Source organism: Dreissena polymorpha, chromosome 1, assembly GCF_020536995.1.
Source record: "Dreissena polymorpha isolate Duluth1 chromosome 1, UMN_Dpol_1.0, whole genome shotgun sequence".
Lineage (NCBI taxonomy): Eukaryota > Metazoa > Mollusca > Bivalvia > Myida > Dreissenidae > Dreissena > Dreissena polymorpha.
In genome coordinates this window covers 169,836,186-169,854,458 of record NC_068355.1, presented here as the reverse complement: position 1 = coordinate 169,854,458, position 18,273 = coordinate 169,836,186, and the positions used below count along the sequence as shown (strand labels likewise).

Genomic DNA, 18,273 nt, shown 5'->3' with positions numbered 1-18,273 from the left:
CATTTTGACACCTCATGAAGAAACCTTGTATACAAGTGAAGTATATTATATATGTAAAATATAGAATTAAGCTTTACTTATCTACACTTGACTTTGGGTTTCTCTTTGATATGTTTAACTTTATTAAGCGCTATGAGAACATTTATATAAACAAACTTTAATTGCACAAAACAAAGAAGACTGTGTTTCTGAACTGCAAAATCTAAGAATAATTGCTATTATTGCTGTAAACTGAGTACTTAATAAGAAAATAAATAAAAGAATTGTCACTTTGTGAGTTGCATTAACACGCTTTTCAAACAACAAACTGCATTTCAAACACCAATCATTGACATATTATGCTGCTTTTTTACAAAATACATATCACAGTGATGCCACACTTCTTGTTGACATGAACACACATCAATGTGATATCACATTGCTCTCTTGCACAAATACATATCTCTGTGATAAAATGCTGTTGACTTCATAAACATAATTTATATCACTTTGATCTTATGTTGCTAATTGACATAAATACACATCACTGTGATATTATACTGCCCATTGACATTAATATGCATCACTGTGATATCATACTGCCCATTGACATAAATACACATCACTGAGATATCATACTGCCCATTGACATAAATACACATCTCTGTGATATCATACTGCCCATTGACATAAATACACGTCACTGTGATATCATGCTGCCCATTGACATAAATACACATCACTGTGATATCATACTGCCCATTGACATAAATATGCATCTCTGTGATATCATGCTGCTCTTTGATATAAATATGCATCACTGTGATATCATGCTGCTCTTTGATATAAATATGCATCACTGTGATATCATGTTGCTCTTTGATATAAATACACATCACTGTGATATCATGCTGCTCTTTGATATAAATATGCATCACTGTGATATCATCCTGCTCTTTGATATAAATACACATCACTGTGATATCATGCTGCCCATTGACATAAATACACATCACTGTGATATCATGCTGCTTTTTGACATAAATACACATCACTGTGATATCATGCTGCTCTTTGATATAAATGCAAATCATGGTGATAGCATGCTGCTCTTTGATATAAATACACATCACTGTGATATCATGCTGCTTTTTGACATAAATACACATCGCTGTGATATCATTCTGCTCTTTGATATAAATACACATCACTGTGATAGCATGCTGCTCTTTGACATAAATACACATCACTGTGATATCATGCTGCTTTTTTTCATAAATACACATCACTGTGATGTCATGCTGCTCTTTGATATAAATACACATCACTGTGATAGCATGCTGCTCTTTGATATAAATGCACATCACTGTGATATCATGCTTCTTTTTCACATAAATAAACATCACTGTGATATCATGCTGCTCTTTGATATAAATACACATCACTGTGATAGCATGCTGCTCTTTGATATAAATACACATCACTGTGATATGCTGCTTTTTTATATAAATACACATCACTTTGATATCATGCTTCTTTTTGACATAAATACACATCACTGTGATATCATGCTGCATGTTTATATAAATACACATCACTGTGATATCATGCTGCTTTTTGACATAAATCAGGGCCGTACCCAGGAAATTGTGATGGGGGGGGGGGGGGGGGGCAAACGGGGAGGGTGCTGGAGTGGTTTCCCCTCCCTAAGAGATTTTTTTTATTAGGCACTGTTCAAGGTGAATTTTAATGCATATAGAAACATTATTTTTTGCTATAAATTTATGGATATATAACTTTTAAATCAGCACCTTCTTTATGAAGTCCAAAGCTTTAACCATTAGGGGCCGTCCATAAAGTATGTCACGCTTCAGGTGGGGGGAGGGTGAGTAAGAAAGTGTGACAGTTTGTGACATCAGGCTATGTGTGATGTCACACATTTATTTAAAAAAATGTCTTTTTAATTTATTATTTCTTTAGAAAAATTTAAAAATAATTATCAAAAATTTGTGAAACATTTGAATTAGTTTAATGTCAAAATTAGACCAATTGCGTATCTCCTGAATGTGTTGTTCGAATGAATAATAGGCAACTTGGCTGGGCCGGCGTATTCAATAGGCACAACCTCCACGCAGATTTCAACTACTGTTCCATTTTTAGTTAGTAAAGGGTTGAAAGAAAATCTAAATTATCATTTCGTTTTTATTAGAGGTTAACACGTGGATAAATATACATACTATGCATGGTAACAACCCTTCAGTCATAAAAACCTTTAATGTGAAAGTTCTTTTACTGGTAAGTGAAATTTTAATACGGTTTAATAGTGAATTGTGTTTTAGATTAAATTTGAATTAGGTTTTAATAAAAAAAAAATATGTTAGAAAGTGTGACTTTCTGACGTACTTTAGGGGGGGGGGGCAAAGATTTTGTAACAGTTTGTGACATGTGGGAGGGGGGGGGGGGGTAAAAATGGTAAAAAAAAGCATGACATGCTTTATCGACGGCCCCTTGGTGTGAAATTCACACACATGTTTAAAGCTTTAGATTTCAGAAATGTATGACACTTTATGAAAAAGGAAAAGCAAACTTTTAAACTAAAAAAACCTGTATGAAATGTAACATAAAGTATGACTGAAGAGGAGGTTTGATTTCAAAGAGAAAATACTGTTATGGTTATATGTGATAGCATGCTGCTCTTTGATATAAATACAAATCACTGTGATATCATGCTGCTTTTTTACATAAATACACATCACTGTGATATCATGCTGCTCTTTGACATAAATACAATTCACTGTAATATCCTGCTCTTTGATATAAATACACATCACTGTGATATCATGCTGCTTTTTGACATAAATACACATCACTGTGATATCATGCTGCTCTTTGATATAAATACACATCACTGTGATATCATGCTGCTCTTTGATATAAATACACATTACTGTGATATCATGCTGCTCTTTGACATAAATACACATCACTGTGATATCATGCTGCTCTTTGATATAAATAGACAATCCCAGAAATCGAAACCTCCCGGATTACCCGCCCCTGAATGCTCTTGCGCGCCTCCAAAACGGTACTGAAGAAATAAACATGGACCTATATATGTGTGTATAGGTCCCTACGCAAAACAAGGAAGCGAAATTTATTTCTGGCTAGTTATTTTTGTATTAGCTTGAGAGCGATTTTTAAATAAAAGATTGCTAAAAACCACTTTAGTTTTAGACTAAACTAGATACATAATTTTAATTAAAAAAAAAATCTCTACCTGAAAATCTTACAAAGTTTCGATAACAAAGATTTACGAAACAATTTTTGAAACACAAACTTCATTTCGGCTATAGATTTGTATATTACCTTTAAAATGACACTTACAAGGGAAATATTGATAGTGAAATGGTAACTGTTTAGACAAACAAAGAGATGTATTATTCAATTAAAGAAGTCGTCCTAAGTCTTTAATCTTACAACGTTTATTTAATGAATATCTCCGGAAAGTATAGAAAGTACGACATTTAATAAGAAATAATATAGGCTTAAACAAAGGCAGATATCAATTAAATGTCTACATCGATCTTAAATCTATCTAATTAATATCAAAGATATATCCAAAAAATATGGTGTGAATGGATGTTTCCAATCTTTATATATTGATAGATCTTTGTTAATATCTCCGGCACTATTTACGCTAAAATCACAACGTTTACTTCACACTTTAGATATTTCTATACCTTTATAATTATGCTTGAATAGCTTTATTCCATAAAGAAATAATTAAATTTTATACAAAGGCATTATGCTGAAAGGTATGCTTAAAAATGCCAACTCGGCCTTAAACACTGAATATTGTTGCATAGACACATATTTTATGAATCTATCGTGTATATTTTTAATTTAAATTATGTTGATTTAAGATGTGATACATATCGGCACTTGGTTTCATGTTTCACTTGTTTTCAATCCTGATGTGCGAAGTCATAAAGTACTGTTTATTGGAATAAAGCGGGTGTACACTATGATAACGTTGTAATCTGTTTTTTGACATAAATACACATCACTGTGATAGCCTTCTGCTCTTTGATATTGATACACATCACTTGCATATAATGCTTCCCTTGACATAAGATGCCCAGCACTCTGATATACTTTGTAAATTGTCAAATATGCTTATTTTTCTGATCTAAATGATATGTAATAAGCATAATGCCCTCTTTTAAATTTTGTTATCACTGCATTTTCATTTATTTTAGTCTTGTACGTTTTCTGTTTTTTTCCATTGATTGCAGTTCAGGAAATATGAAGATGTAAGTTTTTTACTAAGGACTTCTGAAGCCTGTACACGTACATCAAGTACAGTGTTTACTGGAGAATCCCCAATATATTCAAACTTGCTAACATGCATGCCTAATCATAGCCTTTGCTTATTCTTTTACATGTTGTGCTTATAAGCTTAATAAGGCTTTTCGATAAAACTATTTTGTCTCACTCATATATCAGATAGAGCAGTTTCACAATTCACCTTTGTATTGTAGTTACGAGTTACAAAAGTGCTAGGCTGACAGAACATTTTTATACTGCCTTAAAACAGGGAGTGAATATTTGCAGCTTTGTTTGTCGACACAAATTCTGATTGTGATTGAATTAAGTTTGTGTGGTTAAAAACTCATTTCCCTTATGGTCTTATCCGCCCTACTTCATTTCCATCGGTACGGCCATTTTTACTGAGCTCAGTCACGATTTTAGTTAGCTGCAAGATCTCAAATAATTATCAAAATTTGATTAAATTTATATTAAGCATAAGTATAGGCTTGACATCCTAATATTAGATCGTTTTGGTCCAATAATTTATCATTGAGTTATAGCCATCTGTTTATTAATGTCACTTTTTGCTTCTGTGCATTATCTTCAAGGGACACTAATGATCGTTTTTTGATGATGAAATATGCATATTCCTATATGATGAACTGGCACATCAGATCATCCCAGTCCAATCATTTTTCTGGGAGTTATTGCCCTTTTACCATGTTTGATATCCGATACAAATGATCCAAATTTTATGACATATGCATCATTCCTATCAGGTTGACATGCATATATTTTTAGATTGTTCTGTTCCAATAATTTTTCAGGAAGTAATTGCACTTTTATTTTCGTTATGAATTTTTGTGATGAATTTTATATTTCTTTGTCAGATCACTGGAACTACTGATTCTGTATTTGATGAAACTTAACATGCAATATACCAAATGGGTGGACATGCGCATATTGCCTTGTCATTCAGTTTCAGTGAGTTTTCTAAGAGTTTGTTCCCCTTAAAAAATAATTTGTGTTTTTTTTAAACAAAAAAAACCCCATACAGTCATACACTAACATTAACCTTATAATCAGGAACCATCCATCAGTTTCACGTATATTGTTGTTTCATTTATTTAATATCTATTTTCTTTCCTGGTGAGTTAAATTAAATGTTGTTGTGTGCAATATAATGCATTACATATTAACTCTGGCACAGGACATGTACATGTTATTTATGCTTATAACTTGAAAACAATCAAATGGATCTTTCGCTTTTTTGTTGCTTTCTTTTGATTGCTTCACATTAAATCGTTACTGATAACATTATGGTCATTTACATAATACGGACAACAAGTGTAATATAGGCACATTTAATAGGGCACATTTAATAGGGCACATTTAAGTACAATATAAGTCATAGCACTTAAACAATCCAGCATGCGCATGAATGTATTGTAGATTAAGTTGTGTCTATCATTTTTAGTGCTGTACATATTGTTGGTAATTTCAAATGTATTTTTTTTTCCTAAATGGTTAGGTTAATTTATTTCAAACACAGCCTGCTTTTTAGCTAAACTTTCAATAAATAAGAAAAGCTGTTCTGCTTGTTTCGGCAAAGGCGCTTGTGCTAAGTTAAAGTTTTATAGTAGGGCAATTGTTCCTGAGGAAAAACTTCCTGGATTTAATTCAAATCCCATCTTAAAAGGCACATTTAAACCAAATTAGATAACTTATTATCCAAATTTTGAATAATAATGACTGTTCAATGACATTATGATATCTGTTTTGGGAATCAGAAAAGTGCTTTTCATGAAAAAACACTTTGACATCAACCTTGGCTTCTGCTATATAAGCAGTTCACCTTTACAAAAATAGACATGAACTCCAAATTCAAAAAGGTCAACCACGCTGTTCCCTGACAACTCTTGCTTTTGAAGATGCTTACATGTCACTTCATTTAAATGGCCTCTTCTTGTCTCGAATTTATTCAGCTTAAAGCAATAGTTTTTCTTTACCTAAAATGTAATCTCTAGCATCATCTATTGTGTAAAAGAAATAGTTTTGCTTCGCAGCCTTTGAAGAGATTTTTTTTTTCAATGATTCATTTAGTCTTGTAAAATATTTCAGAATGAATAGTTTTATGATTTTCAGTATTGTATTGTGAATTTTCATGTTCTTTTATATAAGTATAATGTTTGTCTGTTTTAAATTGCATTATCATGCATGGGTGCATGTTATGAATTTATTGTATATTTTTACCTTTTGTACTATTTTGTATTTTTTGCTTCTGTTATATTATGCAACTTATACTTAACCTAACAAATAACTATTTATTTCTAGAATTGCTCTTCAAAATATATTCAGAATTAGCTATTGTATTGATAACATCCTTCACAGCTTGTTCAAAAGACTGTCTTTATAAGGATTTACCTTCTAATTAATTCAAATTGTTGACATCTTTAGTCATACTTTATATTTAATCTGTCAATTGTTGTTTTAAGTCAGCCTGCCCTTTAGGCTATTGTTAACTACATATGTTGCGAGAACCCCGTAGGAATAATCAAGTAATCAAGAATGCGTCTCTGTTTCTGCTTTTATTTCCTTCAACTATATTATGACGATAAGGATTGACGATTCTCTACAATAAATGAAATTAACAATAAAAAATAAAATGAATAATAAGATTATAGTACAACAGATATGCTATTCAAAGTAAAATATAATAGCATACACTCATTAGAATAAAAGGTTTCATAAATGACAATTTGAAACATTTTCAATAAATATCGAAATTCATAATAATTATTTAAGTTCGCTACATCTTAATATATTATACAATATTTATTACATAGCATTAATTCATTGATAATAAATATTATAAATACCGAATATGGTATTCCCCATTTAACGGACCTCGCAAAGCAAATAATGTTTCTTTAAAAAAGTATATGATGTAAAACGGTGAAGCGTGAACGTGCAATGTCGCGGAAAAATATTTTACTTGATGGCGTCATAAAATGACGCGCCTTTAAACAATTTAAGATTTAAAATTAAATCACATTAATGATTTTAACAACATATCTTGCCAATCACAATCATCTGCATTATTTAATGTTTATTTCAGAAATAATCCTTTGTAAATTGTTGCAGTCTTTTGCATATTTAGGTCACAGAAGCTAAAATATAACTAGGAATTGATTAAGTTGCCATAAATGTACAAAATGTGCATTATTGTCGCATTTCATCCCATGTTTGCTACTATCTTGTAAAGCATGCATTAATAAAGCAGTTAAAGTCACACATTAAACTTATAATATTTGGCCGTTATATACTGCATGGATTAAAAGTACTCAATTAAATGATGAACACTCTTTATCATATGTAGAGAAAATATTGTAATGGTTCTAATGCAGTGAATGTTTTTCACATGCTGCATAACATATATCGTCATTATGATATATTTTACACCAAAAAGAACATGTTATAATCAAATGATACTTCAAACTTTCTTGAACAAATGTCTTTCTATTTTTGATAATTTTATTTACTACAATTCAGTCCTGGTAAGGACATAATGTTGTGAAGATGTAAGCAGAAGTTATTTTAATTAACTGCAAATTAATTTGCATGTGCAATGAACACAATTTTGACTTATTGCATACAAATCACAAATGTTTGAATCTTCAACCAATTCAGGAACAGTGGAGGTTACCAATGTAGGCATAAGTCAATTCTCCACCCAGAGATTTGACTCCTTTGGAGCAAAGATTAATTTACGCTGTCTTACCTTACACATTGCTACTTGTGGAGTCGGTTTCCTTCTTTGCTTAATATGGAGCCTAGAAATGAAGAGTACAATGAGGCAATATTTTGTTGGTGTAGTCTATAGAGGTATAAAATAGATTTAAGAGGATTTGCCACCTTGGCAAATTTGGGAATCTTGCCTAATTTGCATATACTGATTAATTTCAATCTTATTATTTTTAATGGTGTTCATTTGTTATTTACCATTCTTGATGTATTATGAAAAAAGGTTTATTATGGTCAAGGATGGAACATTTCATTGTGTAGCTTTGCAATAAGCTGTCCAATGGTTTTCTCAAACTTAAAGATCTAATTGTTTTTTTTTTGTTAAATATTTGTAATAAAGCATACAATTACAAATAACATGTTATATAAACATAGAAAAAAAAGTTTTTTAAATCAGTCAACATTTTTACGTCCCCCAGTCTATACTGTATATATACAGTATATATTGTTTTTGCCCTGTCTGTTTGTTGGTTTGTTTGTGTCAAACTTTAACATTGGCCATGACTTTTGCAATATTGAAGATAGCAACTTGATATTTGGCATACATGTCTATCTCATGGAGCTACACATTTTGAGCGGTGAAATGTTAAGGTCAAGGACATCCTTCAAGGTCAAAGGTCAAATATATGTTGCATCAAACTTAAACATTGGCCATAACTTTTGCAATATTACAGATAGCAACTTGATATTTGGCATGCATGTGTATCTCATGGAGCTGTATATTTTGAGTGGTGAAAAGTCAAGGTCATTCTTCAAGGTCATTGGTCAAATATATGGGGGACATAGTGTTTCACAAACACATTTTGTTTTGTTTTGTGTTTGTTGTTGTTATTTTCTACGATTAAAATCCCATAAAACCACCAACACAAATTTAGCAGACTGGAATCTTAAAGGGGAAATGATTAAGGGAAGATAATCATACACGAATAATTAGGAAACACAGTATAAAATATTGTTGTCTGAACTTTGATGAACTTTCCCTAATTACTTGGTGTTAAACCAGATAATCATTGTTGTTTTGAGCACTTGATATTGAACATCACCGCAAAACATTTTTAACATTCTCATTCTGTTAAAAAAACTGCATTCCAAAAAATATCCTGACAAGTTTTGAAAAGAAAATTTATTTTAAAAAATTGGAACGATGTAAATAAATGTATAGAATGAGGAATAAATCACAACCACCAACTGTTACAATAGATTTATATAATATAATATATAAATGTGAATTTGTATGGATATAAGTCACTTTCATGTGCAATAAGAATGAGACTTATAAACAATTTTCATCCTAATGCATGTACCAGTAACAATATTATAGCATACAGGTTTAAAAGTTATAAAAATCCATCCACTGATTGTAACAACCAAACTGCAACAAAATAAATTATTTCAATTTTTTAAATTACATTAATTTTAATAGTGAAAGAATTTTAATACATGTGCAAATATTTACCTCAGTTTGAAAACTGTTATAAACTCATGTATAAGCATGGGCCAGATTACCTATAGCTTGACCACATGTCCAATTGCAGCTCTTCAGGGATTAATCAAAACTCTATTACAGTACTATTGGTTTTTTGTGTCACAAAAAGTTTAGGATATGCCTTGTATGTACCTGCAAAGTAGCCTCTAGGTTTTCATTCATTGGTAATAACAAACCAGTATGAATGGCTTAGACAGGTCTACTGTTCTTCATTGTGTGTTTGGAAAATAAATTGTGGTTCATCTTGGGTGTTACAGGTAAGAAACAGATTTTACTTTATGGAATTTGATTAAATTTGTTTTAAGTTCAGATTAAAAGAAACTTCTGTTTTATTCTAAAAGAATGGATTATTCTAAAAGTATGCCATTTTTAATGTTTCAGCTTTGATCTAAACATAAAACATGTATACTTACAATAACTGTAAATAAATGCAAATCATGTAAAAATAAAAATAAATATTTAAAAGCAAGTGGTTTTATCTTTAATTCAATCATTTCCTCATGTGCTTGTATTACATATATTTACAAACGGTATTCTATCTTTCAAAGATAACTTTTGTTCATCTATTTTGCGTTACAGAGTTGTCCTGATGAAAACACACAGATCCATGTGACGTAGCAAGAGAATTGATCTTTAAAGAGCAAGTTGAAAGTAGCAAGGCTATTCCGAGACAACTGCTTGGTGCCAGCAAAGATGGGTATTCTAGCAAAGATATGCAGGAACAGAAGACATGTATACGCATGTCTTGCAGTCATAGCTGTCCTGATTATCTTATTTAATAAAATGGACTTTGCCAGGCAACACCAGACCAGCCTGGCCATTGAATTTGGTCTCGATCCATTTGTTTTTTTTCAACCGGACCCTACAAAGCCTACAAAAGTGATAGTTCTGGCCTACATGCACACAGGCTCCTCGTATACGGCCACTGTACTGGAGCAACATCCGGGGTCATTCTGGGAGAGTGAGCGGCTGCATTACCTTCATGAGTCATCTATGGGCAAGAATGCCAGGCATGGTCGAACAATACAGTTCCTCAACGGCACTAGGAGGGATTTATTCACGGACGATTATGTGGAACTAGCGGCATACACTGTGCACAATCTTGTTAATTGTCACCATTGGAACCTCGATATTGGGACGCTGGACTTTTACTCCAATCCCATTACCATGAAACACTTTGAGAAATCCCATGATTACTTTCTCTGCATAGCAAACGGGAAAGTTTCTGAGGAATTCGTGCAAGATAGGATACTTCCTGTTGAAAGGATAAATTCTGCACAGATAGAAAAATGTTATCCTCGCTTAGTAGAGCAGTGTCGCAAATCATCTTTGGGTGTTTATAAATTCATACATCTTGAAATGAGATCAGTTGAACTGCTGTTGAAAAGGTATGAGTCCAGCAATCTTAAAATTATTCACTTGGTAAGAGACCCAAGAGCAATGCTGGATTCCCATGTAAGAAAAAATGAAATGGGCATTGCTGACAATTTAACCAATTTTGAAGATCGAGCTAAATTGATTTGTGGACAAATGATGGAGGATTCGATCATCGGAGATGAACTGAAACAACAATATCCCGGTAAAATCTTGTCTCTAAGATACGAAGACATGCTCGACCAACCCATTACAAAAGTTAAGGAAATGTATGATTTTATAAGGATTCCATTGTCAGAGTCAGTAAAAAAATTTGTCAAAGAGTCTACGCATTCGACAGAGTTTCCATCTTGGCGAAGGCATATTGCATTAGAGCATTTGTTACTTACTGAGAGACATTGTCAGACCCTTTTAGCAAGACTGGGGTATGTCCGTCTAAAAGACATTGAAACTGTTCGAAATACTAGAGTAGCGGATCACACAAGTTATACAACATACAAAGAGTGCGAATAAACCTGTCAGTGGTGTTCATATGTGCTTAAAAAATTATACCATGTAAATGTGTAGGAATATGTGTACCAGAATTATATATGCATCCGAACAACAGACAAAAGAAAGTTGATGCAAAGTTTTTTAGCCATATTTTGATATGCAAATATTATTACTCTTGACTACAAAGCCAGCTATATTTGATTATTTTGGATTTATGGCTATTAATAATTCCTTATGTTTTTCCAGCATTAAATTGCAATTGTGTATTAACAAATTGTTTGTGTATTGTTTTAAAGACCACATTTTTTCAATGAAAAATAAATTATGCTCCTATATTTCGCGTTACAGTTCGTCTTCCTCTTCAATCTTTTGCGCTAAACAACAAAGTAGGAGTCGTTTCTTCAAAACTTGCTTATCAAAATCAAACCACAAAATAAAATGGACATTTTGTGACAGACCCATAGGAAAGTGTTGTCACAATTTTTTCCAAGTCTGAGATTCAAACTATTAGTTTTAGGTAGATCACACCTTTGAATGTAACTTGATGGCATTGATTACAACCAGATGACATGGAATATAACTATATAGCATTGAATATAACTAGTTGGCATTAAATATAACTAGATGGCATTGAATATAACTAGTTGGCATTGAATATAACTAGATGGCATTGAATGTAACAATATACCGGTAGCATTGAATATAACTGCTTTGCATTTAATGTAACTAGATGGCATTGCATATAACTAGATGGCATTGATTATAACTAGATAGCTTTGAATATATCTAGTCTGCATTGAATGTAGCTAAATAGCATTGAATAATAACTACTTGGAATTAAATGTAACTACATGTGTAGTTGGCATTGAATAGAACTAGATGGCATTTAATGTCACTAGATAGCATTTGATGTTACTAATTTACATTGAATGTACCTAGATGACATTGAATGTAACTAGATGGAATTGAAAAATGAATACATTGCATTAAATATAACTAGATGGTATTCCAAATTACTAGATGGCATGGAATATAACGAGATGGCATTCAATTTAACTACATGTTTAATATAACTAGATGGCATTACAAATGACTAGATGGAATAAAATGTAATATGTTGACATTAAATATAAAAAGAGGCAATTTAATGAAATTAACTAGATGGCATTTAAAATTACTAAATGGCATTGAATTTAATCAGATGGCGTTGAATATACCTAGATGGCATTTAATGTAAGTAGATGGCATTTAATATTACTAAATGGCATTGGATTTTATTAGATGGCATTTAATATAACTAGATGGCATTGAATGTTACTTAATGGCATTGAATATAAGTAAACAGTATTGAATAAAATGTATTCGCTCAGTATGGTCAGCTACCATGTCTGCTAAACGTTTAAGAACTGTGATATATCATTTTGATTTCAGTTCTTTCAGTCCTATTACCTTGGTATTCTGCATACAATATAAAAGTTTAAAATACAATTACCTGATAATTAAGGATTCTCAGACATTCCAAGCTGCTTACCCTAAATCTTTGTTTCCATATTTATTCATACAGGATTTCAACAGATTTTGAAAACCAGGAGTCAAATGACCACATTGCCTGAAATGTTGAGGGTCAAATTAAATTTTCAGGGGTCAAAATACTGATGTCAAGATTTGTTTGTTCCCGCATACTTGTTTAGTACTTTGATTATGTTCTTTTTATACACAATTATGCAATACTATGCTGACAGCTGACATTGTATGATATTAACTATTTGCAAGGGTTAGCTTCTTTGACACATTTGCATAAAAAAGTGAATAATTTGAAGGAGTCAAAAAGTCTGAAAATCCCAGAATGATTTGCATCAAAAACCCGGATTCTGCTTCAATTGAAATCCCTGTTTTATACACATTTAATTACAAAAATCACTTTTATAAACCTAAATATTGATAAAGCAGACTTTTTGGTAAATATTTAAACATTAATGCCTTATAATCGTAAGGGTGTAACAAGTGGAATATAGACAATATAAGCACACATGAGTTGTTATCTCCCCTCAGAAAACCAGGAAATATACCAGTCTTTAGTCTTATTTAATTTCAAAAATAACTTCTAAAATATATCTGCAGATGGAAAAAAACAAAGTTTGTGCATAGAAATTTTCTATGATTTATCCTTGATAGAAAAATAGTAAAAACATTTTAGTTTTACCGCCCGAATTTTAAGTTCAGGGAACATACATTTGCACATTGATTAAATATATATTTATATACAGCTATCATTAACTTCTTGCAAGTATGATTAACATGCAGTACATGTACATTGTTGGTAAACGTAAGCAGTCCAAAAATATTTTAAATTGGTTACTCATACTTCTCACGTATGCACGAATATTCAGAATAACATTATTTCTGAAGTGATTTGTTAAATTGAGCAAATGTATGTTTAAATATGTGAAAATGATGTGAAAATGATGGAAAGTTCATCATATTGTAACAAACATTTTTTTATACGTACCTTAACATTTCATGTAGGAATTACTAAAAAAGCATTGGAATTTAAAACGCATTTTATAGCACGGGGGTCAATGTCACCTGACAAATAAATTGACTTGTTGCCACTTTTTATCCCCGTCATAGGCAAAGGTAATATTGTTTTGGCAATGTCTGTCCGTACTTCTGTCCTTCCATCTGAAGCACTTTTGTGTCAGGAGCTATATCTCAAAACTGTTAGGGCCCATTTCATTGAAAATAAGTATTAGTGTTTATATGGATAAGAGAATGATTCACATCAAATGCTGTCAAAATCCATCACCAAATCATGAAGTTATAGCCCTTTTTGGCTTGAAAATATGCATAATTTTATGTCATGAGATAGATTACTGCATATATGGAAAGAAGGATGATGCACGTCAAATTGGGACAGAAACCACTTGTAAATAATGGCCCTTTTTGAGCTGAAAAACCCTTTTTATAATGGATTGTTTCTGTCTAAAGTTGTATCTAAAATAACAAATGAGCCACAGCCATGAAACTTACAACAATTGTTGTCAATCATCTGGGGCTAAGTCATATGCGAGCCCTATGTTCCTAGAGGTAAGGACAAGGTCACACATTGAGGTCAAATATAACAAATTTAATGACTTTTTCATAATTAAGCCATTACACCACTATGCATCAAGGTTTTCTGTAATAATATTCTACAATTGTTCCTCTTGATTTGGCTGTATGTCACAGGTAAGACTCAGGTCTAGGGTCATGGTCAAGGTCACACACTGAGGTCAAATGTAACACATTTTGATAAAATATGCCTTATTTTTGCATTTCTATCATAGATCAATGGATTTTAAATGCAGTGATGAAATTGTTCATCATTTTCAGGCAGTGATGCATATGCAAGACCCATATCCCAATATGAAAGGTCAAGGTCACACAAATTTCATTGCACATCGCCTTTTAAAGCAGATTTATCAAAGTTTCTTCCTTTAAAAATATGTTTTTGTATGCTTCTATACACTTTTTTTGTAGATTTTATTAACACTTGACAATATGATAACTTTTAAGTATATACCGGGCTAGCTGATTGAGGCCCAATAATTGTCCTTTCGCACCACTTAATAATACCACCTTTTAATAGCATCATTTGTTACTTGAAAACATTCTGCTTTATTTCCATTTGTTTAATGCAGAGTTTTATAGTAGAACTGCTTTTATAGGTTTAATTAAAACTTCATTTAAGTGTATCAATGACTGTTTTATACAGAGTTTTAAATAGCACAGATTTGGTGAGGGATATCAACTAAACAGATTTGTTTGTTTTATTTAAAAAGAAAATGTCATTTAGTGTATTTACTTACAACACTCTACTATTTGGAAAAGTCTTAAATAAATATACTAGGAAGTGTTTGTATACTATGGCTTACAAATGTGTATGTTGTTTAGCACATTTATGATAAATATGTTATTGATCTTTTTTTGACTGAATTTCTCACATAAACTCACATAAATTCTCAATACAAATGTATGCAAGTTATATGATTCGCCTCCTTACCTGAGTATGCTCCCAATTTGTAAGCATGCTCAAAAATGAAATTCTTCCTGTAATATAACAGCATAATTATACAACCTAATGAGACAGTTTTTGAAATGAGTACAACATATGCTGCATAAATTAGCCTGCTCTGGGAAAATAGGGCTTAATGCATGTTTGTTACAGTATCGTCCCAGATAAGGGACAATTCTTTGTGCTTTAATGGTTTTTTTTTGTTAAAAGGCAGTCTCCAGGTTTAGGTGGAAAGTGTTGTCCCTGATTAGTCTATGTGGACTGCAAAGGCTGAACTGGGAGAGAAAGTGTTGTCCCTGATTAGTCTATGTGGACTGCAAAGGCTGAACTGGGAGAGAAAGTGTTGTCCCTGATTAGTCTCTGTGGACTGCAAAGGCTGAACTGAGAGAGAAAGTGTTGTCCCTGTTGTCCTTTGTGTGGACTGCAAAGGTTGAACTGGGAGAGAAAGTGTTGTCCCTGTTGTCCTTTTTGTGGGCTGCAAAGGTTGAACTGGGAGAGAAAGTGTTGTCCCTGATTAGTCCATGTGGACTGCAAAGGTTGAACTGGGAGAGAAAGTGTTGTCCCTGTTGTCCTTTGTGTGGGCTGCAAAGGTTGAACTGGGAGAGAAAGTGTTGTCCCTGATTAGTCTATGTGGACTGCAAAGGTTGAACTGGGAGAGAAAGAGTTGTCCCTGATTAGTTTGTGTGGACTGCAAAGGTTGAACTGGGAGAGAAAGTGTTGTCCCTGATTAGTCTGTGTGGACTGCAAAGGTTGAACTGGGAGAGAAAGTGTTGTCCCTGATTAGTCTCTGTGGACTGCAAAGGTTGAACTGGGAGAGAAAGTGTTGTCCCTGATTAGTTTGTGTGGACTGCAAAGGCTGAACTGGGAGAGAAAGTGTTGTCCCTGATTAGTCTCTGTGGACTGCAAAGGTTGAACTGGGAGAGAAAGTGTTGTCCCTGATTAGTCCATGTGGACTGCAAAGGTTGAACTGGGAGAGAAAGTGTTGTCCCTGATTAGTCTGTGTGGACTGCAAAGGTTGAACTGGGAGAGAAAGTGTTGTCCCTGATTAGTCTGTGTGGACTGCAAAGGCTGAACTGGGAGAGAAAGTGTTGTCCCTGTTGTCCTTTGTGTGGACTGCAAAGGTTGAACTGGGAGAGAAAGTGTTGTCCCTGATTAGTTTGTGTGGACTGCAAAGGCTGAACTGGGAGAGAAAGTGTTGTCCCTGATTAGTCTCTGTGGACTGCAAAGGTTGAACTGGGAGAGAAAGTGTTGTCCCTGTTGTCCTTTGTGTGGACTGCAAAGGTTGAACTGGGAGAGAAAGTGTTGTCCCTGTTGTCCTTTGTGTGGACTGCAAAGGTTGAACTGGGAGAGAAAGTGTTGTCCCTGATTAGTCCATGTGGACTGCAAAGGTTGAACTGGGAGAGAAAGTGTTGTCCCTGATTAGTCCATGTGGACTGCAAAGGCTGAACTGGGAGAGAAAGTGTTGTCCCTGATTAGTCTCTGTGGACTGCAAAGGCTGAACTGGGAGAGAAAGTGTTGTCCCTGATTAGTCTGTGTGAACTGCAAAGGTTGAACTGGGAGAGAAAGTGTTGTCCCTGATTAGTCTCTGTGGACTGCAAAGGTTGAACTGGGAGAGAAAGTGTTGTCCCTGATTAGTTTGTGTGGACTGCAAAGGTTGAACTGGGAGAGAAAGTGTTGTCCCTGATTAGTCTCTGTGGACTGCAAAGGTTGAACTGGGAGAGAAAGTGTTGTCCCTGATTAGTCTCTGTGGACTGCAAAGGCTGAACTGGGAGAGAAAGTGTTGTCCCTGATTAGTCTCTGTTGACTGCAAAGGTTGAACTGGGAGAGAAAGTGTTGTCCCTGTTGTCCTTTGTGTGGGCTGCAAAGGTTGAACTGGGAGAGAAAGTGTTGTCCCTGATTAGTCTCTGTGGACTGCAAAGGATGAACTGGGAGAGAAAGTGTTGTCCCTGATTAGTCTCTGTGGACTGCAAAGGCTGAACTGGGAGAGAAAGTGTTGTCCCTGATTAGTCTCTGTGGACTGCAAAGGTTGAACTGGGAGAGAAAGTGTTGTCCCTTATTAGTCTCTGTGGACTGCAAAACCTGAACTGGGAGAGAAAGTGTTGTCCCTGATTAGTCTCTGTGGACTGCAAAGGTTGAACTGGGAGAGAAAGTGTTGTCCCTGATTAGTCTCTGCGTACTGCAAAGGTTGAACTGGGAGAGAAAGTGTTGTCCCTGATTAGTCTCTGTGGACTGCAAAGGTTGAACTGGGAGAGAAAGTGTTGTCCCTGATTAGTCTATGTGGACTGCAAAGGTTGAACTGAGAGAGAAAGTGTTGTCCCTGTTGTCCTTTGTGTGGACTGCAAAGGCTGAACTGGGAGAGAAAGTGTTGTCCCTGATTAGTCTCTGTGGACTGCAAAGGTTGAACTGGGAGAGAAAGTGTTGTCCCTGGTTAGTCTCTGTGGACTGCAAAGGCTGAACTGGGAGAGAAAGTGTTGTCCCTGATTAGTCTCTGTGGACTGCAAAGGCTGAACTGGGAGAGAAAGTGTTATCCCTGATTAGTCTCTGTGGACTGCAAAGGTTGAACTGGGAGAGAAAGTGTTGTCCCTGGTTAGTCTCTGTGGACTGCAAAGGCTGAACTGGGAGAGAAAGTGTTGTCCCTGTTGTCCTTTGTGTGGGCTGCAAAGGTTGAACTGGGAGAGAAAGTGTTATCCCTGATTAGTCTCTGTGGACTGCAAAGGTTGAACTGGGAGAGGAAGTGTTGTCCCTGATTAGTCTCTGTGGACTGCAAAGGTTG

General features: G+C 34.0%; 2 protein-coding genes and 1 long non-coding RNA gene across 3 annotated transcripts in view; all 3 read left to right on the top strand.

Moving 5' to 3' along the window:
• Positions 1 to 18,273, top strand: part of LOC127860081 (uncharacterized) — a 123,990-nt gene that overhangs the window by 80,789 nt on the left and 24,928 nt on the right. The window contains exon 44 of the mRNA XM_052397875.1: positions 4,275 to 4,292. Coding sequence (XP_052253835.1) covers positions 4,275 to 4,292 — 18 coding nt within the window. The remainder of the gene's footprint in view (positions 1 to 4,274; positions 4,293 to 18,273) is intronic.
• On the top strand, positions 9,689 to 11,781 carry LOC127860170 (carbohydrate sulfotransferase 1-like). Its single transcript, XM_052398066.1, has 2 exons — positions 9,689 to 9,837; positions 10,160 to 11,781. Exon 2 carries the CDS (start codon positions 10,274 to 10,276, stop codon positions 11,465 to 11,467), a length of 1,194 nt encoding a protein of 397 aa, XP_052254026.1. The 5' UTR covers positions 9,689 to 9,837; positions 10,160 to 10,273; the 3' UTR covers positions 11,468 to 11,781.
• On the top strand, positions 16,090 to 17,177 carry LOC127860372 (uncharacterized). Its single transcript, XR_008039731.1, has 3 exons — positions 16,090 to 16,143; positions 16,462 to 16,621; positions 17,154 to 17,177. It is a non-coding gene; the product is annotated as an uncharacterized LOC127860372 (long non-coding RNA).